The 25,878-nt window shown below is 38.6% G+C and overlaps 1 protein-coding gene across 1 annotated transcript; it reads right to left on the bottom strand.

Annotated features, from left to right (window-relative positions):
* Positions 1 to 7,929: 7,929 nt before the first annotated feature.
* LOC145998340 (uncharacterized) lies at positions 7,930 to 11,661 on the bottom strand. The gene is made up of 2 exons (XM_083134745.1): positions 11,638 to 11,661; positions 7,930 to 9,103 (listed from the first exon to the last, which is right to left on the bottom strand). Exons 1-2 carry the CDS (start codon positions 11,659 to 11,661, stop codon positions 7,982 to 7,984), a joined length of 1,146 nt encoding a protein of 381 aa, XP_082990871.1. The 3' UTR covers positions 7,930 to 7,981.
* Between the last annotated feature and the right edge of the window lie 14,217 nt (positions 11,662 to 25,878).

The raw sequence follows: 25,878 nt of genomic DNA, 5'->3' as shown, positions 1-25,878 counted from the left end.
AATTGATGCATTGATCAAAATATCATTATGAAACATTCAATAATATTTTAAAATGAATTGAGGAATGTATTAGATCGGTGCGAAATGCCTTTTGGCTGAGTTCAGAGCGAGATAAAACCTGCCACGTAAGATCTTTGATTCTACCTGCGATTATACCACTAAAAACATGAATGTAATTTTGATATTTATAAGAATTATCCAATTTTTCTCCACTTCTCAGTTCGTTGAAATGGAGGTTTTTGTTATTTAATATTTCTCTTCCCCCATCGTTAATTCCAAATAGAATCATTCCGTTTCACACTGCGTGGACAATGAACACAATGGGATATGTCTAAAACTTACGAAAATTTTCTGCCATCGGTGGGGTTTGAACCTACGACTATCAGGTTGAAAATCTACAACGGTAACCACTACCCTACAAACTTTCGATCTTGAGAATTGCTAGGAGGAGCTGACCAGTGTGAAATGTAGATGCAACTCTCCTCTTACATGTAGTATGCAGAGAATACTTGTGTGTAACAAAAAAACTAAAGTAGTACGAATCGGCGCAAACATTTAATGGAGAATTGCACATGATGAAAACTTTTCATGCGATATTTGTGGAGGTATCCTTGCATTGAACTGGAGTCGGTAAAGGGTTAAAATTAGTATGTCCTAAATTACCAGAAATAAAAATAGTTATTTCATTAATATTTATCAATGCCTTTGAAGCAGTACACAATTATCGTTAGAGTATCATAATTCACGATCTTATACGTAAAAATATCCCTTTGAACATGTGTCAATACATTTATTTGTTTAATTTTTTTAGTAAATTCCAAATGCAGAACAATGTAGCCACTCTACACTGCTATTAAAAATAATGTTACAATGCTCTTGTTTAATAAAAGGAGAATTAAAAAAAAACACGTTGTAAAGAGACTCGATCCTGGGAACGCTAGATGCCCAGTCGAGAACTCTAAGCACTACACCACGCCTTTACCTTCCGTTCAAACAACAATTCTTATATATTCAGTTACTCCAATATTGTAAATGTCGTTGGATATTGATGTAGTTGAACTTTTACTGTAATTTTGAATTGCTTTTCTTGTATTAGCAGCTATCTTCGAGAAAAAATTTCGAAGTGATGAAGAGAAACGAGAATATTAGTAGCTGTTGTGAAAATGCGAGTTATTTCTTCTGACTTATTATTGTGATTAGATATTATTAATGGAAAATATCTAGAGGCTTTTACATTGCATGACGATGTTCTCTTCCTGTGATACTGCAACAGACGAAATGTCTTGTGTACTGACGAAAGTCTCGTGTTCAGAACAGTATTATGAAATGTATTTGCTGTTGCGTAAGGAAACGCAAAACAAAGATATTCTACATAATAGTTATAAAGTGCTCATTTCATTTCTCATTAACCCTCTGCTGGGCACGTCTTTTGAGACCCCACATGTGTTTTTAAAGGATAACGGCTAAATTATATATACCTGTGTCACCGACGGTTGAAATACGTATCTTATTTTGATTTATTTTCTATAGCATTGTCATATTATAACCTAAAAACTAATTTTATATTTTTCGTTAATTGGTCCTAAATATAATACCACTTCGTACGGTCACTTGGGGCCTTTGAGGACCCCAATAAATATTTAGATTTATTGTTTCTTCTAAAGTTTATTCTGAATGACATATCTTACTATAATCAAATAAATTTAAGGTGAAAACACTTATTTGAATTACAGTAAGGATTTGCATGCTATCCACCAATTTAATTTCCTTCAAACATAAAGCTGGGGTCTTAAAACACCCCAAGTGCCCATCCACGTATTATTTCCAACGTACCCAGCAGAGGGTTAATAAAACCACAGAACAATTTTTCCATAAACCTGTATGTTAATAATAATAATAATAATAATCCTTTGCGCAACAGCCCATGAAGGGCCTGGGCTTACCTACCCACTGCCGGTCTCCCTCCCACACTTTCCTTCGTCACCTCTAAGCGTGGAGATCTTCAACCAGGATTGGAATAGTCGGGGGGTCAGCCCGACGTATCCCCAGCCGTTATAGTAAAACCTGTATGTCAAGTAGGTTCTAATTTAGGTCTGGCCGCTTATCATTCTCTATAATTATCATTCCAGTTCATCATAAACATACATATGCCAGTTGATTTTTAATTTCACGAAAACGAGAAAAGCAGGCGTGCACTTTTACACATGCTGTGCAGGTAGTTTGAGGATTCGCAGGTGGAAATAAAGCTTACATTATTTATATATCCCCGATGGCGTAGCTGTAACGTTCGCCGCCCTTTGATTAAGGAGTCCCGGATTCGATACCTCGTGGAGGCACAATGAGGCCACTTTAAACTGTAGGTTGAGAGCCGATTAGCCTTACTGTGCATAAAACGTACTTAATGCGTCCTGCAATGTAGAAGCCATAGATATTTTCCATTAATAATGTCTAATCACAATAATAAGTCCGAAGAAATAACTCGCATTTTCACAACAGCTACTAATATTCTCGTTTCTCTTCATCACTTCGAAATTTTTTCTCGAAGATAGCTGCTAATACAAGAAAAGCAATTCAAAATTACAGTAAAAGTTCAACTACATCAATATCCAACGACATTTACAATATTGGAGTAACTGAATATATAAGAATTGTTGTTTGAACGGAAGGTAAAGGCGTGGTGTAGTGCTTAGAGTTCTCGACTGGGCATCTAGCGTTCCCAGGATCGAGTCTCTTTACAACGTGTTTTTTTTTTTTAATTCTCCTTTTATTAAACAAGAGCATTGTAACATTATTTTTAATAGCAGTGTAGAGTGGCTACATTGTTCTGCATTTGGAATTTACTAAAAAAATTAAACAAATAAATGTATTGACACATGTTCAAAGGGATATTTTTACGTATAAGATCGTGAATTATGATACTCTAACGATAATTGTGTACTGCTTCAAAGACATTGACAAATATTAATGAAATAACTATTTTTATTTCTGGTAATTTAGGACATACTAATTTTAACCCTTTACCGACTCCAGTTCAATGCAAGGATACCTCCACAAATATCGCATGAAAAGTTTTCATCATGTGCAATTCTCCATTAAATGTTTGCGCCGATTCGTACTACTTTAGTTTTTTTGTTACACACAAGTATTCTCTGCATACTACATGTAAGAGGAGAGTTGCATCTACATTTCACACTGGTCAGCTCCTCCTAGCAACTTTCAAGAACGAAAGTTTGTAGGGTAGTGGTTACCGTTGTAGATTGTCAACCTTATGGTCGTAGGTTCAAACCCCACCGATCGCAGAAAATTTTCGTAAGTTTTAGACATATCCCATTGTGTTCATTGTCCACGCAGTGTGAAACGGAATGATTCTATTTGGAATTAACGATGGGGGGAAGAGAAATATTAAATAACAAAAACCTCCATTTCAACGAACTGAGAAGTGGAGAAAAATTGGATAATTCTTATAAATATCAAAATTACATTCATGTTTTTAGTGGTATAATCGCAGGTAGAATCAAAGATCTTATGTGGCAGATTTTATCTCGCTCTGAACTCAGCCAAAAGGCATTTCGCACCGATCTAATACATTCCTCAATTCATTTTAAAATATTATTGAATGTTTCATAATGATATTTTGATCAATGCATCAATTCTTGACACTGAGACGACATTTTCTACAAATACCTTATCTGTCCTCTCGTCTCCTTTCTCTTCTCTCCTTCTCCTCTCCTTCTCTCCCCTTCTTCTCCTCTGCTTATATGTCATATCGCCTTCCCCCTGTTCTCGCCTCTTGTCTCCATCCCATTCTTCTCCACTCCTCTTATCTCCTCTCCTGTCTTAGATTTCCGACACCACTGCACTCTTCTCCTCTACTTTTCGTTCTCTCGTATTCTCTCTTTTACTCTACTCTCAACTCCCCTCTTCTCGTCCCCTCCTCTCCTCTCAAACCTCCTCTTCTCCTCTCCTCTCATCTCTTTCCCTCCTCTCTTCTCCTCTTTGCTCCATTTTCCTCATCTCCCCTCGCATGTTTTCCCTTCCTCCTCATTACTTCTTCTATCCACACCTGTCCTATCTTTTCTTCCGTCCTTTACTTTTTCTCTTCCCCTTTTGCGCTCTCCTTTCTCCTCTCATTTTGTCCCTTTTCGTTTCCTCTCTCCTCTTTTCCTTTGTGTAGACTCATCAGCGATGAAATACTAGAAAATCGATTTTCTTTCTTTCACAAAGTATTTCTTATTTCCGACAAATATAATACTGATATTTTTTTTTAGAGTTTTATACAATAATACTTGGTTGTATTCCTTTCGCGTATTTCATAAATATATATTGTGCATATGGCAACCCTGAAATTGAGCCTAACTCTACACGCAACCCACCAGCGCCTTACGTAATTTGGGTTGCCTAGTTTAAAATGTCGTTGTCCTAAAACTTTTGAGAGACACTGTACATTTCAAGTACTGATCGCATTTGTTTTTCTAAAATTGTTATAAATGTGTTTTCGTTGAGAATGTGCAGTATTTCAGAGATTAATAAGTACTTGAGTATCTTGTCCTCCTAAGCAACGTGTTCATTACTACAGCATTGCTCCCACCTATTATCTCGGGACAATGCGACAGCACCGAGACACACAGGAGGTTCGTTATAGAAATAAATGCAGTCTTGTTCCATACATTTTAATCAACAAGAATGGGAAAAAAAGGTATTATAGAGATCGGAAAGGCAATTTGACCTCTCACTCACCTTGCTTTAGCTTCAGTCCGATTATGTCGACCACAGATCGATATGGTTCACTATAGTTCGCTGTGCTACTGTTGACACCAGGTGTAGTGCAGGTAACATTCCGTGTTAGGTTGGTGGAAGGAAATTGTGTTGAATCAAGTAGACGCTGTGCGCAAGAAAACGGTGTTCAAGTTGAGACGATTAAACAAATGCCTGTCTGCTGCTTTAAACGTTCATTTGATTGGTTAACGCGTAACCATGTGACAGTACACCACACTGTACCCCGCTCCAGAATATAGTGCAAACGGTGCAGACACCAAATACACTACATGACACCAAATCAACGAAACAGACATTTCGTGTTATACTTTGTGTAACTAACTAGACACGTGGGTACAAAGAGAGTGAAAAAGTGCAGCAGGGCTATCACGTCCGCTTCCGATGAATGAGCCATAAAAAGGCGGTCTGAAACGTTACACCTTTGCCATTATATTCGGAGGTGCGTGACGTCCTGCCAAGGTTGAGTTGCCGTCTATCGGTGCTAAGCAAGGGTAGTGGTTTACGTCACCCTTGCCCTACCGTCTATCAATGCTAATCTACCAATGATTATTTCTTCTACAATATATTACCTAAGTATAATGTGAGAATCGAATAAAAAGCTGGTGATCTTAAATTCGAATAATTTATGTTGTAATCGCTGTGTGTATTCGAGATTATCGTTCCAAATAATTACTTTAAATTGTGAGAAAGATGTATTATTACCTGTTCTTGACCAGTGATCAGAACGATACATTTTAAAAGTAGCTTCTTTACAGCTACCACTACTCGTCCAAAAATATTGTTTCGCTACAGATACATTTACCAAAAAGTAGCTCGCTACGCTACTCCTGTTTGCTACTTGCTACTTCTGCATAAAGAAACAACTGAAATAACCACATGGATATTCAAAGGAAGCCCCTAGTATGATAGTTGTACTTTCTGGAAAATAGATCGTTATTTATTATCATAATTTTTGTAATCCGTTAGATGTTTGCTCTAACATTGCGGATAGCTGGGGGATGCTTCTTTGGTATAGCTAATTGAGCAACAGGTGGACCGATGCTTTACATAAGTTTCCTGTTGGGAATATTTCCCTGAAGACAGTGGAAATTGTGTCACCTTGTAATCAAAGGGCCCCAGGTTCGATACTTGGCAGAGGCGCTAATGATTCGGATCCAGTCTCGATTAGCTTATCTGTACATAAAGTGGACTCAAAACAAAAAAAAACCTAGGAAATACGCTTAGTTGGGAGGATGGGATCCTCCTGCTTCTCCATTCTCCACACTGCTCATCATCATCATCATTCATTATTCTTCCTCATTCTCACAATTAGCCAAAAGTGGCAGAAAGTAACTCTACATAACAGAATAACAAAATAAACCATTCATCCTCATTGTCACGATTGGTAAAAGTTACAGAAAAGCGACGTAAACGTAGAAGAAATACATACATTTGTAAAATGTATACGAGTGTATGTGTACTCGTATTAACTAAAGAAAATTGTCGTTTCGGCAGAAATGTCAATAACTCGTACATACTTTTTACAGTATTATAAAATATATTGAGGAAACTGATATGTAAACCTGAGTGTTCTAAACGTATTGCAATTTGTAAATTTGTGAACATATATTATGACTAAAATAATTGTAACTCCAGACACTGTACGTATGTGTATCATTCTTGTAACAATAATTTATTGCTAGTGAGATCCTATCTACTAACAATGATCAATGTTGTTAACGTACTGAGCCACTGAATACTGGCGCTATTGCTTTGTCATTTCCATATATTGATCACTCGTTTTCCACTGCAAGATGTGTTTTACACAGTAATTAATGACATTTACCTGTCTCTTATACCATGGATATCCACAGGATTTGTTCCTAAGCTGCCGCAAACGAGACATTTTTAGGGGTGCAGCAAGCGAGGCATGTTTCTCCCCAAAATAGCGAAGCAGCTCAAGAAACGCAGCTGTTAGCCAGAATATATTCATATATGCCAGTTCAGTTTAGTTATCTGGATATTAGATTTATTCTATACTAATGAAATAAATTACGCAGATATCAAGATATTTATAATCTAGATTATATGTATTTCCATGTAATAGACTTTCTTCATGAACCTCCTGCAAAAGTAAGCGTTATTGTCGATTTCTTCTTTGACGCTGTGGTCACATTCAAAATTTTCCTCAAAATGCAGAGAAGAAATATAGCTGTAGCAAAAATTTTCGCTACAACTACAGGAATTTTGTAGCTACGCTATAGTTACAGCTACAATTTTCAAAATGTAGCGCCGCTAGTGATACAGCTACCGCTACAAATTTTGTAGCTAGCTACAGTAGCGATGCTACAAGCAGCGCGCTACTTCCGACCACTGTTCTTGACACCATATCATGAAGATGTGCAGGTGATGAGTGTTCTTTTTCTTGACCTCGATATATTTTCTTATTTAATTACTGATTATTATCTTCCATGTTCCGTAAATCCAAGACACTGCTTCCTGACAAAATAAAACAGAAAAGCCATCGACTGAACAAAGAAACACAGCTTTAAAACAAAAATATTTATTTTTATTTCGAGAGTAAAAAATAACTATATAAAAATATGCATTATAATAATTACTTGAAATCATTAGTAGTAAAATGGCATTTTCTTAATTTCTTACATACATGCATACTTTACATCAAATGTTTGGTAACATTAAAAAATGGACAATTTGAACTAATATGCAGGTGAACAGTCTACTTTAGTGGACTGACTGCGAAAGACATTCAAATTTGTGTTACAATTATTGAGATAATAGTGTAGAACGATTCGTACCAGGAACATTTCCCCTTGATCAGCCGATGCAATCTCTGTTTAGCAATCACATGCGAGGAGAAATGAACCAATCCATTGTTGCTGCGAGATATTCTTTTGAAATAACCTTGCGCAAAAATATTAGCATGCGATAAGTTGAAATTATGTAAGAGTACCTTACATAAACCATATTTTGTTTCCAATTGAATCTTGAAAAAGCTAAATAATTACACAAAGAACGTTTTTTTCTAAGGAAGAAATTTCAATGTAAGAGACCTTTCCGATAACCTATTTCATTTCATGTGTGTGATTTAAAACTTTCACAAACAAGAGTTAATATTCATAAGCAATGTGATTGCGCTTACTATACCGCTGTCATTATAACACATTAGTTTTAAAGCGCTCCAGTAATAATAGCATCTGTTTCTTCAGTTAGGAGGTACATAAGTATTATGATGGTGATGATGATGGTGGTGGTCGTCGTCATCGTCGCTATCATCATCGCTGCCATTATCGTCTTTGCCATCATCATCATCGTCGTCGTCATCCTTATCGTGCTTCTTGGTCTTGTACTTGATGAAGAAGACTTCTGGCTTGTGGACTTTGGTCGGAGGAGCCGTTGGGATTGTGATCTCTGCAGGAGGTTCTGGCTTCTTGACCAAAACGTAGATGAGGGTCTTCTGCTCTGCCGGTGGTGGAGGTGGCGGGATTTCTGGTGTTGGTGGTTTTGGTGGAGTCGGGGTCTTGATGAAGACAATCTTGTAGTGCTTCTTGGGCGGTGGCGGAGGTGGGAACTCCTGCTTGGGGTACTCGTACTTCGGCTCCGGAGGTGGTAGATGCACGTAGATGTGCTTCTTGACGATGGGCTGTTGGCCATACCCGTAGTGGCTGTGATGGCCATTGCCGTTCTGGTGATGGTAAGCTCTGCCGTTTGATTCATCATCGTCGTCATCATCATCTTCGTCACCACCGTTACCATTCCCATTGTCGTCATGGTGATGATGATGACCATTTCCATTCCCATTCCCATTGTCGTCATGGTGATCATGATGACCATTTCCATTACCATTACCATTCCCGCCGTTGCCTCCATTGCCATTGTTATAATGATATCCGTTCCCGTTGTCGTCGTCGTCGTCGTCGTCGTCGTCGTCGTCGTCGTCATGGTGATGATGATGATGACCATTGCCGTTACCATTACCATTACCGTTACCATTACCGTTACCGTTTCCATTCTCCTCGTCGCCATTCCCGTTTCCGTGATGATGATGATGATATCCATTCTCGTGATGGTGGTGATGATCGTCTCCATTGCCGTTATCATCATCGTCGTCGTCATCATCATCGCCATTGCCTCCATCGTACGATGGTGCAGCGTATGTGGATGAAGGGGGGCCGTAGAGGGGGGAGGGGTAAGCTCGATTCTTCCGCGTTAGTGAAGCATAGTTGGCAAAGAAATCCACTGCGCCACGTCCAGGTGGCATGATCTGCCTTTTGGGAGTTTTCGCAGCGGGTAGAGCGGCAACCACGACGAGAAGAACAGCAGCCACCTGAATAAGAAAATATTTGTTGAATGTTTCTAAATTGATTTACAGAGATTGTGGATTGACTTTAAAACGAGTTTAACTACAACTGAGTTGCTACCAAAAGTGGTGTAACGCCCTAATTGGTGTAACACAGCACCTAATCGAGTATTAAAGGCCTCCAGACTTGATGTAGTTTGGAAGCAAATAGCGTAACAAGACATTAACACCAAAAGGCGTGTCCTGTTTCAGATTTTTTAGAGTATACAAAGTGGGACGAGAAAAGACAAGGAGAATTTATGGGAAAACTGCTACCTTGTAGACATCTAAGCCGCAAGGACGTATTTAGTGAGGTCCAGGGGGTTCGAACACCCCCCCCCCCGAAAGATTTATGAAGTACTAAAATTAAATATTATTTTAGCCTTTGTTGTATAATTTCCTCTGAACTTATTGAAAGACAAGGATTATACTGGGATCATACGGCTTTGAAGGTTTGAAGGACAGAAATGACGTATTTAGGGGATCCAGGGGTGCGAAACATTCTCTCCCCCCCCCCCAAAGACTTACGAAGTACTAAAATTAAGTAATGCAAATATTAGCATTTGTTGCATAATCGATTGTTATTAATTTCCTTTGAACTTTTTAGAAGGCAAGGATTATATTGGGATCATACGGCTTTCAATGACATTACAAAGAAGATTTATGTACACTACTACTCAATATGTATAAAATATTAGTCAGAAACTTACTTTTTTCCAACTACATGTAACATCATTTTTGTTATTCCATAAATATTCAAATTATTATTCTATTTGACATTAATTTCATTGCCAGGGCACTTGTTTTTATGTAAATTATTCCGATCTTAACTACAGGTAAGCTACGTAATGAATATGCGCTGTTATATATCTATTCTTATACAGTCTTTTTACTTATTCGTGTAATAATAATATAATGTTAATTTATGTATTGTAATTAGTATTAATTTTATTTAATATAATTATTTTAATTTACACATTATTATTATTATCATTCCTGAGATACTTGGTTCGGACCCCCTCCCCGGAACATATTTCTAGATAGGTGCCTGATCTAAGGTTCATAAGATAATCCGCATACTTCAAAGTCTACAATACAGAGAATACCTTACACACCATAGATAATATCCTAGCAAATACTTCTTGTTAACACACGTCTAGCGCCTCCCCAATGGCGTAGTGGTAATGCTAATGCCTTGTAACCAAGGGGTCCCGACTTGTATCCGGTGGAGGCACATTGCACATAGGTTCGGATCCCACTTTAAGATATGTGTCCAGTCCCGATTCGATTACTTGAGCAGGGAAATCATAACAAACTTTTTAACTCGGGTTACGCTACCCTCTTACTTGTTTATCGCAGATATATTAAGGCAATTTAATGTAATTACTCGAAGGGACTTGTTGTTTACGGCTTGAATTAGTCATAAATGTCAGGCTGAGAAGTCCTAAACCTCATTGACATCTCAGAATGAACCCTTCTAAGTACTGACTGAGTGGTGTTTTGATGATGGAAGACAACAAATTCAACAATAAAGACAAATTTGTAAGCATATATTAAACTAGATTATATATGAATCTGGGTCACCTCGTGCTATTTGAATGTGGGCCCTCATGATTATCGTAATATGTCAGCGTTGGACATGCATGGAATAGAGACATTTGAATTGCCTTCTTGTCTCAGTTAAATTTACTGTGCGACATTCGAAAACTGTATTTTGTAGGATTAAACACAGACCGGGGATGATTATTCCCGAACAGCTGATTCCGGGTTCGAATCCTGGCCTAGACATGGGTGTTCCTTGTGTGTCCCTTATCATATCACTCAACGCGATTAGCCAAAAGTAGCAGAAAAGCGAAGAAAAATAACCCAAATCAATCAATCCATACTTACGAGCTGCTATTAATCATCGCAATTATGCAAGAAGTGGCAGAAAAGCGAAGTAAAATAAACTAAATCAATCAACCAATCAAGAGATACAGGTAAAACTTACATCTTGTAAGATTATAGCTTTATTTTAACCCGTTGTGATGAAATAAATTAGATAATTTAAACTTTGTCCTAATATCGACATCTTAAATCGGGAATCTCAGGAATTAAAATGTGGAATCATTTTTTTTGACGAGTATATATATTCATTCCTAATTGCTTACCCAACTGCACACATCGTCATAACGGGTGAGGAACCAAAGAAAATGTTCGGTTACCAAATTCATTAGACTCCCTTTACTTCGAACTTGGATAATTCGAATTACTTGATAATTCACTTGAAACCATCTTTTATAACGTGTTTTTGTTAATTCGAATTTTGGATAATTCGAACGTGTTTCGTGTTTATTGGAGTTCGAATTAAAAAGGGTTCACTGTATTAAAAAAGGAATAAACGCCACTTGATCTTAGTCTAGAACTTCCTTTGTGAAACTGACGAAATTGACATGGAAATCACAATGGTAAAATCGAAACAAACTCTGATGGATGTTGGTCGTTCAAGTAAAAAATAAAGCAACAACCAAAGAAAAGCTTACCAATAGGATCTTCATGGTTGCCATGTTGTCCTGAGTAAGTTCCACTCACTACTGCTGCTCTTCAAGTGATGTCCAGGGCCTTATAAACAGTACCATTTCTCCCAGTAATTACCACTGGGCAACATGACAGTGTAACAAACCTCTGCTACTTTCCCCGAGATAGGAGATTCCCCCTAAGCCCCTCCATTGTTCCCGCCACTGAAACTGAAATGGAAAGTCAGTGTGTCATTGTATCTGCCGAATGTAAACAGAGGAGCGTATTTTAGTCTCAGTGCCACCAGAGTCCGAAGCGAATGTGGTGCAACAGCTGAAGAAGTGGGTCGACCGGGAGCAAAACATCCTCAACTCGCTTTGTTAGGTTAACTGGTTGGTTAAAAACAGTTCGATAAATATCGCAAACCCATTAGAATGTCTTCCTGTAAGAAGTTCGCGGCGACTGAGTTCGTGAAGTTGTAGGAGCTAAGTAGACGTGTGGAGGAAATTAACAGATGGAATTAAAAGAAGCCGAAAAACTACCTTTAAAGGAAATGGAATATTCGAAACTTCTTTTCAAAGTTTCCCTTTCTGACGATCCATTGAGAACGCCAAATACAAAAAAGCGTGTAGATTGTTCGTTTTGGGTTTTCTTTATTTATTTATTTCTTGAACTCAACAGGTACATATCTAATTACAGAGCCCATATGAAGGATACATAGTCAATACAATTACATATATTTATGTAATATACAGATAGAAATTTTATATATATATATATATATATATATATATATATATATATATAATGACCTAAGCTTAAACACATATTTATGTGTTTAAGCTTAGGCCATTGTGTTAATAGTGGCTTTACTGAAGTCCCTTTGGTTCATAGAAAAGATGTCAATGGTGCTATTCTTGATTAGCAATTTATTGTAACTGGTGCACATTCTCCACAATGGAGATTTCTTTTTAATTTCGGATCTAGCCTTCTTTATAAGAAAAACTTCATTGTTCAGTCTAGTTTTCGACGACGGGATTCGAAAATTAATCTGGCAGTGTAGATGTCCAGCATCTATTTCGTGATTTAACAATTTCCACAAGAATACTGTTTCATGGAACGTTATTCTGTGACACAGCTTTGTAAACCGACATTCATATACCGTGCGTCCATTTCGATCTGCAGCCGAGAGATCGGGAGAAGCGTAGCGGGCGGCACTGACGGAGATGCCGACATTTGCGGCCTGAAATGCCCGCTTATTTTTATGGACATATGCAGACATTTATATAAATATTGCAAAACGAGCACTAACCTGTGTTATAAGAGTATGGTTTTAATTTTAGTAGCTTAGTGACTGTATGTGCCGATGATTTTGACACGCCCACCTCTTGTGAAACACGGCGTAGAGGTTTGTTTGGAGAACGTTCTAACGCTGCACCAATATCATCGAGTTTTGCTTCGGTTAGAATCCGTCGTTTTTGCTTAGGTGTTTTAAAATTTAACGATACAGTTTCTCGTAATTTAAGGACAAGATGTCTAACCGTATCTCTGTGTGGAGTTGAAACGCATGGGAATTTCTGTACAAATTACCTACACACATCTCGACACGAGTTTGTTTTCACGTAGGTACGTGTCATACATAAAAAAAATCTTTGTTCTAACGTGAATCTTGCGGCAAGCATTCCAATCGTCTCACTGACACGTCACACATACACACTACAATAACACAAACAAGTAACTGCAAGTAACCAAGAATAACACTCTTGCGCACAGTACGAAATTAACACGCTCTTGGTTTACATTGCTCGCCACTATATTTACAACTCTGTCTTCATCTAGTCGCGAAGGAACAAAAAACTCGAGCTCGGAGATTTCGGATTGCAAGGAAGCTCACGAACACTATTGACTTTTAACGGTTTCTTCTACAGCGTAATCTTGATACAGTGTTGCACATTCAAAACCTTCAAACGATCCCCATCGGCACAAAACTCTTTCAAGGATATAAACTTAAGCAGGACGTTACTGGTCAAAACTATGATTAAAATGTTTTATTATCTGTGGCTCTTAACATCGTTTCTAAAGCGTATTTTTTTGTGTATATAAGAGCAGAACTTGGATGAATTACAGAAGAACTTTTGCGTGTTATAACACAGGTTAGTGATCGTTTTGCAATATTTATATAAATGTCTGCATATGTCTATAAAAATAAGCGGGCATTACAGGCCGCAAATGTCGGCATCTCCGTCAGCGCCGCCCGCCACGCTTCTCCCGATCTCTCGGCTGCAGATCGAAATGAACGCACGGTATTAGGTTGTCGTAGCGTTCAAGTGTGGGGTAAACTTTCTGAAATTTGTATTTTAAAAACCCAGCGGTAGAAGCCTCAATGAAGCTTTTTCCCGATGCGAGCCTCAGCAACTGGGCGGGTCGCAGGTGGCGGATAGCGAACGGCCACCAGATATGGTGGTTAGCTGCGAATAAGGCAATGCCAAATAAGCAGTCCCGGACCGAGGCGACAGTGCTAACAGGGCCTGGGGAGAATGGTCTTTGGCAAGTCCATACTCAATAAAAACCCAGAAAAGCCCAATGACAGCATTGTGACATGGCGAGGAAGTGCCGCCATTAAATAAGCACTGCCCCTTCTGCCTTGTAGTGTGGGGAGGGATCCCCAAAGGCTAAGGGAAGGAACCCTAACAGAAAACCGGCCAACGGCTCTAGAGATGGAAAAGACTGTAGAGTCCCAACATCCTAAGAGGCGGAAGAGCTATAACCCCACTGCCTTGTGGTAAGGGTTTTGACCTGAAGGCTATGGGAGCAAACCCAGAAAGAAAACCAAGCAAGGGCAGAAGCTTAAAGGGAGCACTCCTCCCACTGCCCTTGCTTCATCGTAGGGCTAATAACCCACATGAAGTGAAATAATACATATTCAGAGAAACACAGAAATAGAAGCCGAACAGAGTAAACAACGACGACAATGCAAGGTAAAACGGACTATGAGATTTGGAACCTGGAACATCACCTCCCTCTCAGGAAAGGAAGTGGAGATTGTAAAGGAAATGGAGAAATACAAATTAGAAATATTAGGAATTAGTGAAGTCAAAAAGAAAGGATCAGGAGAGGTTGACATGGAAAAAGGATATGTTCTCAGATATTCAGGAGTAGAAGGAAGGAGTAGAGCAAACGAAGGAGTGGGAATTATTATTAGCGAAAGACTGAACACTAGAGTAACTGACTGGAAAGCAGTTAACTCTAGGATAATAAGACTGAATTTGGAATTGGAATTAAACCGTAGGATTGTCATTATACAAGTATACGTTCCTACAGAGGATAAAGATGAACTAGAAAAAGAACTATATTCCAACTCCCTCCAACAAACATTAGATGAGGCTAGAAATGTAACGGAAAACGTTATTATAATGGGAGATTGGAATGCTAGAGTGGGAAATGAAATTAGACGAGGACATGGAAGTTTGGGAAGGTATGGTGCTGAAAAGACCCGAAACAGCAATGGAGATAAAATGCTGGAGTTCTGTATTGATAAGGAGCTCCGCATCGGAAACTCCTTCTTTCCGCATAAAAGAATACATCAAATTACCTTTGAAGCAATTAGTAGAGGAGCACAGAGCACAATAGATTACTGCGTATATACAAAAAACACCCATTATGATGTAATGGATGTAAACGTTTTTCGCAGCGCCGAACTCAGTACTCAACATAGACTACTAGTAATGACGACCCGATTCAAACCACTACCTGCACCAATTAAGATAAACCTTACTAAACTTAAAATATCAACATTAGAAATCCAAAATAAAAGAAAGGAGTTTCAGAGGAAACTGAAAGAAAAACTTAGAGAAAAAGAACAAAACCATGGACAAGAATGGAATGTAGAAAGTAAATGGAAAGCAATGAAAGAAAGCCTCAATGAAGTTGCAACAGAAATATGTGGAATAGTAAAGATAACAAATAAAAAGAAGCAGACAAGATGGTGGAGCGATAATGTGAAAGAAAAAGTTGCAATTAAAAAGAAAGCATGGCTAAAATACTTAAAGACCAAAAGAATGGAGGATAAAGAAGCTTATATACAGGCAAGAGATACAGCAAAACGGATTGTGAGAACAGCGAAGAAGGAAACCTGGGAACAATTTGGAAAGGAAATAGAAGAAAATCATAAAAATAATCCAAGAAAATTTTGGCATGTGTTGAAAAATCTGAAAGGAAAACGAGGAAAGAAAATAAGGAATATCAAAAACAAGAATAATGAGGTGAAAACCAATATGAAGGAAATTTTAGACACGTGGAATGAATATTATGCGGAAACCTTTAGAGAAGAAGAAGAGGAATTGTACGAGGAAAGACCCATGAGGGAAGAAAATGAGAACGTGGAAGCTGAGGAAGAAATCCAACTAAAAGAAGTACAAGAGGCAATTAAATCCTTAAAAACTGGTAAAGCACCCGGTTGGGATAATATACATCCAGAATTTATAAAATATGGAGGAAAGGAAATAGGAAAATGGATATGGGACTTATACAGACTAATATGGGCAACAGAGAGAATACCAAAAGATTGGGAACAGAATGTAATAATTCCTATACACAAAAAAGGAAGTACCCTCGATTGCTCAAACTATAGAGCAATATGCTTAGCGCCAGTGGCCCAGAAACTATATTCACACATTATAGAAAAAAGATTAAGGCAACAAGTGGAAGATAAATTGGAAGAAGAGCAAGCAGGTTTCAGGCCTCACCGTCAAACTCAAGATCTAATCTTCTCCATGAGGAATGTAATAGAGAAGATACTAAGCAGAGGAGGGGAAATATTTACAGCTTTTATTGACTTAAAGTCTGCCTTCGACAGAGTACCAAGAGGACAAATATGGAAGGCCCTTCATCAGTTCCAAGTTACGTCAAAACTGACTAGAATAATTCAAAGTATATATAAGAACGTTAAAGGAACGGTTAGAATAAATGGACAATCTTCCAAGGAATTTAACATGGGAAAAGGTGTAAAACAAGGTGATGGACTTAGTCCTCTTCTTTTCATATTATTCATGGATCAAATTATAAAGCAATGCAAAAGAAGAACAAGAAAATGTAAAATTGGAAATTATAAGATGAAACCGGTATGGGTACAAACATTAGTATACGCTGATGATATTGTTCTCCTAGCAAAAGATAGCAACAGCCTACAAAATGCTGTCCTAGAGTGGGGCCGAGCATTCAAAGAACGAAAGATGGAAATCAATGTTAGCAAGACGAAAGTCATGCACTTCACTAAACAAGAACCAGCAAGGATGCGCATTCATTGGAATAATAAGACCTTGGAACAAGTAGACGGACGGGAAAATGGACTCTGAAATTAATCACAGAATTCAGAAAGCAAATAATCTGTACTATAATATTAGTAACACCATTATAGGTAAAAGGGAGATTAGTAAAGAAACAAAAATGAAAATATATAAAACAGTCTATCTCCCTACGCTATTATATGGATCAGAAAGCTGGATAATGCAAACTAAATTGGAGAGCAGACTTACTGCTACTGAAATGAAATTCTTAAGAAAAACTGTAGGAAAGACAAGAAGAGATATGATACGAAACACAACAATAAGAAGAGAATGCCTGAATCAGGAACCATTGATTGAAATCATCGAGAAGAGGGAATTAGGCTGGCTGGGACATCTTATTAGGATGGAGGAAGAGCGTAAACCGAAACAAATATTTGAGGCTCGACCAGAAGGAAAGAGAGGAAGGGGACGACCCAGGTTGAACTGGAACCAGTACATCCAAGGAATATAGAAGTATTTTAGGAAGAGCATTCCGAGACACGGAGCTCTACCATTGGCCAGAAGCCGCAACGAGCTGTGACGTGACCCAGGGGATCTGTCAAGTGGCGAGGCTCGCGTAGCAATGGAAGCTTACGGGAAATATTTTCATTTTTAATTGTCCATATCTTGGTTCTGTTGACCATTTGCAGAAGAATAATAAGCAAAACGCAAGGAATAAGACGTAGGCAATAATATGAAGAAGTTTACAGCACGCAATTACAATAAATGGCGTTATACAAATCAAACAAAAAGTAATCACGACTATCCTCTTATATCGCCCCTACATTGAAATCTGAAGTTGCGTATGGGTAAATAAATACAATTTTACGTATTAAATATTTCGCTACCACACCAATACTTATTATCCTTCATACCTTCAAATTTTCACAGATGTTTGTTATTAATAATTTATTCATTATAATTTATATATCTAGTATACATATGTCGCTGTCGCTTTTCTACGTGTTTAGGGTAACCGCAACAATAAAAATGAATGATGAAATGATAAATTTGATGGGAGCGTAGGCTAGACGAGTGTGGCAAGCACTGGTGTACGCAGGGGGGGGGGGGCTTAAGGGGCTGCAGCCCGCCAAAATTCTTAGAAAATAAAAAAATCAAGTGAAGACAGTAATGAAGTAAAAAAAAACTTTAAAATGACCGCCGATAATTTTTTTTGTGTTTGAATAACTTTTAAAACGAAGGATTAAAATGGTAATTGGAACTCGTATCTAATGAAAATAGAACAGCGACAACGGGATATCAGCGAAATTGATTTTCGGCGATACATTCTATGAACCAATCTCATTCTGTTGAGTAAAGGTTAGATTCATGGCACTGAACCCGCGTACAATTTGAATTGAATTAACATAACAGATTTGGTGTTTTAAGTCCACTTTATGCACAGTAAGGCTAATCGGGACTGGACCTACAGTTTATAGTGGGATCCGAACCACTTGTGCCTCCACCGGGTATCGAACCCGGGACCCCTTGATTACAAGGTGGCGACGCTACCACTGCGCCATGGGGGAGGCCCTTGAATTAACATAATCCTTGAGTGAGGTGAAAATGGTTTTTTTTTTTTTTTTTTTTTTTTTTTTTTTTTTTTTTTTAAGATGTGAAAATCTTTAACTAGTGATGCACACATGCTTTCGCTTACATTAAGGTTTACACTATGGTAAAATTGCAGAAATACTCTACCTAAAATGATTTGTGTTTAAAATACCGTAACATCAAAATATGTTTTTTTAGAAATTAATAAATAAATAATAAATGGATAAAATGCAATGTCGTTGGAAAGCGTAATCCCTTAATAAATTCAAAGAAACTCGTGCCAGCTCGATGGCGAATCTGGTCAACCGCGTGTTCGACTTCGAATCCCATCACTGAAGTTCCCGACTTGGAGTCACGTCGTGGGCATTGATGTTCTTTGTGCCTGCCTTTCATCAATTTTATGTGATCAACACTCATCGCCGCGATTAACCAAAAGTGGTAAAAAAGCGACGTCAAATAACAAATACATGAACAATAGGCCTGGCCTCTGTCTTGGTTTAGCAATGTGATTTGTTAATCACTATACGGTGGAGGCCGAGGCGGAAATAAATATCAGTAAGAATAAAAATTCACTACAACTTACCCTTCCTGAGACTTATGATTTTGAAGACGATGCTACCCACTGTCGTCTTTTTCTCGCTGCACTTGCTTCCATGGACTTGAGTTTCATTAGTTTATTCAAATGTCGAATTCTAATAAAAGTTCTTGTTCTGACATACAGGGAAATAATCTTTTCGTTAACTTCAGGAAATTTTGACTGAAGTACTGTCTTTAGAGTGCCCATAACTTTATGTTGCTTGGAAACAGTTGACCCATGGAAGAATGCAAACACAATCTCAAATTGAATAACTTTTTCCATATTCGAACCACTACGTGCCTCCACCGGGTACCGAACCCGGAATTCCTCGATTATAAGGCGATGACGCCACCACTACACCATCGGGGAGCACAAGAAAGTTTACCTTTGGCACGCTTATTCATGGTACAGGCACCGAATACACGTAATACGACCTAAAATTACTCGCTTTAATATTGAAGACAAACAGCACAAGCACTTCTGTAAACGAATACCTGATCGCTACTACTAGACCTGCAGATTTTTCTGACATCTGGGAGAAATCTGTGCCTCGAAATTGGCTTATACCGAACAATGAAAGTCATGTCGCTTTCGGAAACTGGAAGCAATTACTTTCCATTTGAATGTTCCCAACTGCAGGTATGAACCCCCTCGGTGTACGTCAAATCGTCTATCGTATATCCCTTACCTGGAGGAATCGCTAGCGTAACGCTCTATGAACTCAGAAGCGAACCTTGGTTGAGGCATGGGTGTGTATCATTGTGTGTCTTATCTATTTCATCTTTCATTTTAATTTCATTGCCCTAGTTTGCTGTATATGTCAAAAAGCGACGTGAAATATTAAAACAGATTGATTGAATTGGGGTTTTAAGTCCAGTTTATGCACATTGAGGCTAATTGGGACTGTACCTACAGTTTAAAGTAGGATCCGAACCACTACGTGCCTCCACCGGGTACCGAACCTGGGATCCCTCGATTATAAGTCGATGACGCCACCACTACGCCATCCGGGAAGCCCTCAAAATAGAAATAGATGAGAACGTTAATTGGTTCAGTAACGATCTCGCTACCCAGCGAAGGTTTAAGGCTCGAGTCCCGCCTGGACATTGTGTCCCTTTGCGGGTGTCCATCTATTTCATCTATTCATTACTCATCCTCGCCTTCCAATAAGGTAAAAGTTACAGGAAAGCAACCCAAAAATAAGAAAAAAATATTTGCCTCGTAATGACGCAATTTGACAAGGACGCCCGCAAGATTTTTTCACAGGAGAGGCAGCAGTGCTCAAAGAGGGAAAGGTTTTGGAATGTTATCTCTCTAGTTAAGAAAATCCTCTTAAAGAAAATTCCCCCACTAGGATAAATTGCATAGACATCCTCCGCCCACTACATTTTCTCTATGATTTTGCAATATACTCGTACTTATTATGTTATGCAGCAGTAACTTCAATTAATTCTTGTCAACAATAAGTCGCTCCTGCAAAGAAGTTGCTGAAATTCTACTGCTGGAAATTTTTAAAATACAACACTACCTGAATATATGTACAATATATTGACATAATTTGATGCATGTTTCTTCCGTATCAAAAAAAAAACACTACGTGTTAAATAAAAATTAAATAAGAAGGATACTGTTACCCCCACACCCCCTATACGCCTTCATGGCGTGGTGCTAAGCACAGGGGAACACTTTACCTTTTTTTTTTTTTACTGTTATAGACATTCGTATTATTGAAACTGATGGCAATATTTGCATTCATACGGCTTAGAAGTTTATTATTGCGTAACTGTAACTTCATAATAATAATAGTTTTACTCACACACACACAACACCGACATTTTGGAGCTTCCCGTGGATGCAACTCGACAGGACCCAAAGACTACAAAAAAGCCTAAATATAGGGTCATTACACACACACACACACAATATATATCCTGAATGCCCAATTGTATTAATTTCCACGTAGTACACCCTGGACTGCATTTTACATACTAGTGACTAGCGAGGCTCTGGCGTCTGGACTCGTGGCCATTATAATCCTCGGTGGGGCTCGTATTGTGTTGTCCTTACATGTTTATGATTGTCCCTTCATCCGCCTCATCTTATCACGATTCATCCTCATCTTCGCGATTAGCCAGAAGTAGCAGAAAAACGAAATAATAACAAATCAATATGTATGTATGTGTCGTTCATTTAAAGACGAATTTCTACTGGGTTGATCGCTACTTTGAGGATGAATAATGAACTAATGAGTGGAGAATGAGACAAACATTGCTATATGCCTTACTATTGTTCAAACTGGGGCCTCTGGCTTCCTAAAGCGTTATGCTGTCATGGAGACCGGTTATATACATATAGAGGGACTTGCTTAATCCTTTCCGTTCAATCTTACTCTCTCGATCCTGTTGCAGTTATGTCCACGGTATAATTAATTAAGTTAGTAAACTATTTGCATGAAAATATGTGCACGAGACTCTACTCCCACCCCCCTCCAGCACACACAGGCATTTTAAATTGTTTCACTTTACGATTTTTCGGGTGTTCTATCTATTGTGCTCGTCTCAAGATGAGACTCATCTAATAATCATTTAACTTCATCGCTGTGTCTCGTAATCAAGGGGTATCGGGGTCGATACCCGGTGAAGGTACATGGTGGTTCGGATTCCACTTTAACCTGTATGTCCAGTCCCGATTAGCCTTACTGTGCATAAAGTGGACTTAAAACACCAAATCAACCAATCAACCAACCAACCAACTTTATTGCTGCGTGTAGAAGTGTAGACAAATAGTGTTAAAGAACCAAAGACATGGATTCCCTTTTTGCTGAATTCAGCATGAATTTGTTAGTTTGCCATCCTCAGTTAACTTGAGAAGCTACGGGAAAGCAGTGAAGAAGAACTACATGTTATAAACATTGCTTCCCAAGAGTTATAATCGCCTCCATGAGGCGATAAACTTGTATGATTTTACATGTTATTAAACGGCCCGCAGCTGAGGGTTCCCCTTTTTGACGTCACTCTAGCAGAAGACCTTCACGTGCCGCCGCAGCGCGGGAAGCCGGAATAGCACCCCCTGCAGTACATCTATGGACTGGCACAGAAGAGAGGGAAGACACCGGACGAAGTGAAAAGACTGGCACAGGATAGAACTTCTTTTAAGAAGTGGCTGAAAGGACCCGACGCCTAAGTGGGCATAAGGGAGAAGAAGAAGAAGAAGAGAAGTATTTTAAAAATCTAAGAAATCTCGATTGTACTCTTTCAATTGCTACACTGTACTTTGCTGTGTCTGTATGCCATATAACAGACGCATATTCGACTTTTGGTCTTACATATGAATAATACAAAACTTTTAGTGTCTCTATACTCTTGAAATCCCTCCCTCCCCCATTCTAAGAATAAACCCAAGGTTCTTGAACGCTTCACTAATTATTTGTTCTACGTGTTTATTAAAAGTAAGATTTGAATCAAAAATAACCCCTAAATCCTTGACTGTAAAATTTCTTGCTAGAGTATTGTTGTATATTTGCTACTGAAATTCATCTGGGTTTTTCTTTCGAGTATATATTACATAATGGCATTTATTGATATTTAGTGTTAAATCATTGATTTTTGTCCACGTTTCTAACTTTGTAATATCATTTTGAAGTTGAACACTGTCATCTTGTTTGCTTATTTTCCTGTAGAATTTCAGGTCATCTGCAAACAGCAATTTGTGTAAATTTTCAAATGAATCAGGCAAATCGTTAATAAGTAATGTGAAAAGAAGTGGCCTAAGATTAGACCCCTGAGGTACTCCAGAGGTGACTCTTATCTCTGAAGATGTGTAGCCTTTATACGTCACGTACTGCTTACGGTTCTGTAAGTAGGAAGCGAACAGTTGACGCAATTGTTCAGAAATATTGAAGCATGCTAATTTACTTAATATGATATCGTGGTTAACCAAGTCGAACGCTTTGCAAAAGTCGGTATATATTGCGTCAACCTGACCTCCTTCGTCCAATGTTGAACTAATAGAATTGGTAATATCGGAGAGATTGGTCAACACTGATCTACGTGGTACAAAGCCATGCTGAAACGATGCTGAGCTTTCTTCCACAAAAAACGATCCCTTGCTTAAGTCAGGACGAGTATTTTTACCATCGAGGTGCAGGCACTTAGCCAGAGGGAGGGCTCGGGGGATTGAAGCCCCTCCGAAATCCTAAATATATCTAATTTAAATAGTGTATAGTGGCAATTAATTTTACTTCTTTAGCAGGATTAAACGTCTTGTATAAAAAGTTGTAATGTACTGAGAAATTCATCTTCAGGGCTTCTATCTTCCACTTTTTCCCCTTTAGATGGCGGTTGCTGATAACGGACAAGCTCCCCCCCCGAAAAAATGTGGCTACGGGCCTGACGATGTGCAAAGATTTCAAGAATTTTGTTTCCTTTGTAAGTTTGTGCATACGCTGAAAATAAACCACTTTTTGTCAAGCATGTGTTATAATTAATGGATCGGTATCGGATAATATCGGTTGGACTTTACTTACCGATACCGGCTGATATTTATCCCGCGTGTTGATTGTTCACTCAGTCCGCGAAAATCGTGACGGAGCCTAATTATCCTGGAAGTTATGGAAAATGTTAAGTTTCTATTAATTTTGTACCAATATTATGTGAAAACATTGTATTTTGTGATTACATAACAGATATTCTTATATTCTCTTATACATTTTTGGATATTTAGTGGAATACTCACTCACTAATATAAATCAATATTTTGAACAAGTTTTATTTGTCACAATTTGAAGCACCGGTATCGGTGGGCGTATCGGTATATGTGTGGGTACAGCGCCTTGAATAACGTAGTGTGGAAAACGACCCAAGAAACTGGTTCCCCAGACGGATGAGAAACATAGATGGCAGTGCGATCAATGTCGGTGCTAATTTTCTTATGAAAGTAATGCGGCTTAGTTAGTTTTTTGAATATATTATGTAGAATTGTTTGTCTTGAAAGGCGGTACGTGAATTGATGGAAACAGTTATATTTGTGGAGTGATTTGCAGTCACGAAATGGCATTAATTTGGAAAGAAAAGTAAAATAAAATGAATAAATAAATAGCATGCGTGCGTAACACAAGAAGAAACATCACAATGTGATTCCGGACGTCAGGTCTTGGACTGTGTATTAGAGTTTATTTTTCTATGTTATTAGAATATAAATAGTATCCTGAGAGATATTTCATACCGAGGCGACAAACCACAAGTGTCGCTTGAAAGCGAGCAGTCGGAAATCAATGCAGCCTTTCGAACCGTAGGAACACAAGCTCTGACTGTACCGTTTCCTCAAGGAAATTTTACACCAAAGCGACACGCGACAAATGATACGAGGATTTCACACCAAAGCGACACGGGTCCTTCGGTCCAAGGCAACTTTCAGACCGAACCGACAAATGTTGCTTGGAAAGGAGCCAATCAAGAGCAACATTTCACATCGTAGCGGCATGACGGGAAGCACAGGCCAGCGTTCGGTTTGTGAAATCCTCAAGCGATAAGTGTCGCGTGCCGCTTGTCGCTTTGGTGCGCAATCTCACTAAAGCAAGACACTCATTGCATCGCGTATGCGCGAACAACAAACTACGGCAACATGTTGCAATCTATTGAGAAAATGGCCCAGTTTGAGCGACGCAGAAGCGACAAAGCGACACGTGTGGCTTATCGTGTCGCCTAGATCTGTTGTTGTGATGTGCGGTTTATCGTGTCGCCTATCTGTTGTTCGCAAGCAACGCTTGCTAATAGACTGAAGGCACCATGTCGCTTGTCACTTAGTTGGGAACTCCCCCTGTAGCTCGTCGCTTCGGTCTCAGCACCCTTCCTTTAAGGAGCTTTCCGACCGAAGTAACAAGTAGCACGCGAATACGCCATATGAACGTGTCGTTTGCTGTTTGGACCCACATGTGCAATGAATGCTATTTTACAGTCTGGAAGTGTGTGTCACTAGTGTGACAGTGTGAACATCCCGTGTCGCTTGTCCCATTGGTTTGAAAGTTGCCTTACACTCATGTCGGTGGCACTAAGAAAGTTTTGTGGGGTTCCCCTTGTCGTTTCATGCAATCATCATTATCATCATCGCCGCGATTAGTTTAAAGCGGAAGAAAAGAGACAGTAAATATCAAAAATACAAATGCTTCAGTGTGTATATCTTTAAAAGAAATGATGATGATGATGATGATGATGATAATAATGAACCTAATTCATACACAATTAGTTGCCAAGAGCATTCCACGCGTATTTTTTCTCCCGTATTATTAACGAAAGTATGACGATAACAGGACATGGTCGACTGTCTAGAATGTTCGTTAATATCTTCGCAACCACTGTACCAAATATCATAGCAATTATCACATTCATGGAAATGCTTCATGTAAAAGAATCAGACGTTGCAGCGAAAACTCCATTTACTTCCATTATAAGCAGACGGATACCAAGCACCGGGTCCAACACCAGCGCCTCTAGCGGATTATTTTCGAGTGGAACCAGCCAGAGAGCGCAGAACCGTGCCGTTTTCCACACTACGTTATTCAAGGCGCTGTAGTATGGGTATCGGTTCAAAGTGATATCGGCTCAGACCTTGTTATTTAAAATGGCATTATAAGCATAATAATAAACAAAAGTAACTAAGTATCGTGATCGTCCATTTCCAACTACTATAGTGGCATTCTTGGTCTTATTAAGAAAAAAATACGGAATTCTTCTTTGGCATTGAACCTTTTGTTCTCACTCTCGGTAAAGATAACCAAAAAGCTTAACTATAACGCTGTGACCTTGCAATAAAAGAGT

This window comes from Lepisma saccharinum, chromosome 14 (assembly GCF_977018435.1).
Source record: "Lepisma saccharinum chromosome 14, izLepSacc3.1, whole genome shotgun sequence".
Classification (NCBI taxonomy): Eukaryota; Metazoa; Arthropoda; class Insecta; order Zygentoma; family Lepismatidae; genus Lepisma; species Lepisma saccharinum.
This window is presented reverse-complemented; position numbering and strand designations above follow the sequence as displayed.

What these genes read in the sequence shown, in the direction of transcription:
- LOC145998340 (XM_083134745.1), bottom strand. Translation starts at nt 11,661, where the DNA reads ATGGCAACCATGAAGATCCTATTG. An exon ending in CAACCATGAAGATCCTATTG is followed by an intron (nt 9,104 to 11,637) that starts GTAAGCTTTTCT and finishes TTTCTTATTCAG; the next exon opens with GTGGCTGCTGTTCTTCTCGT.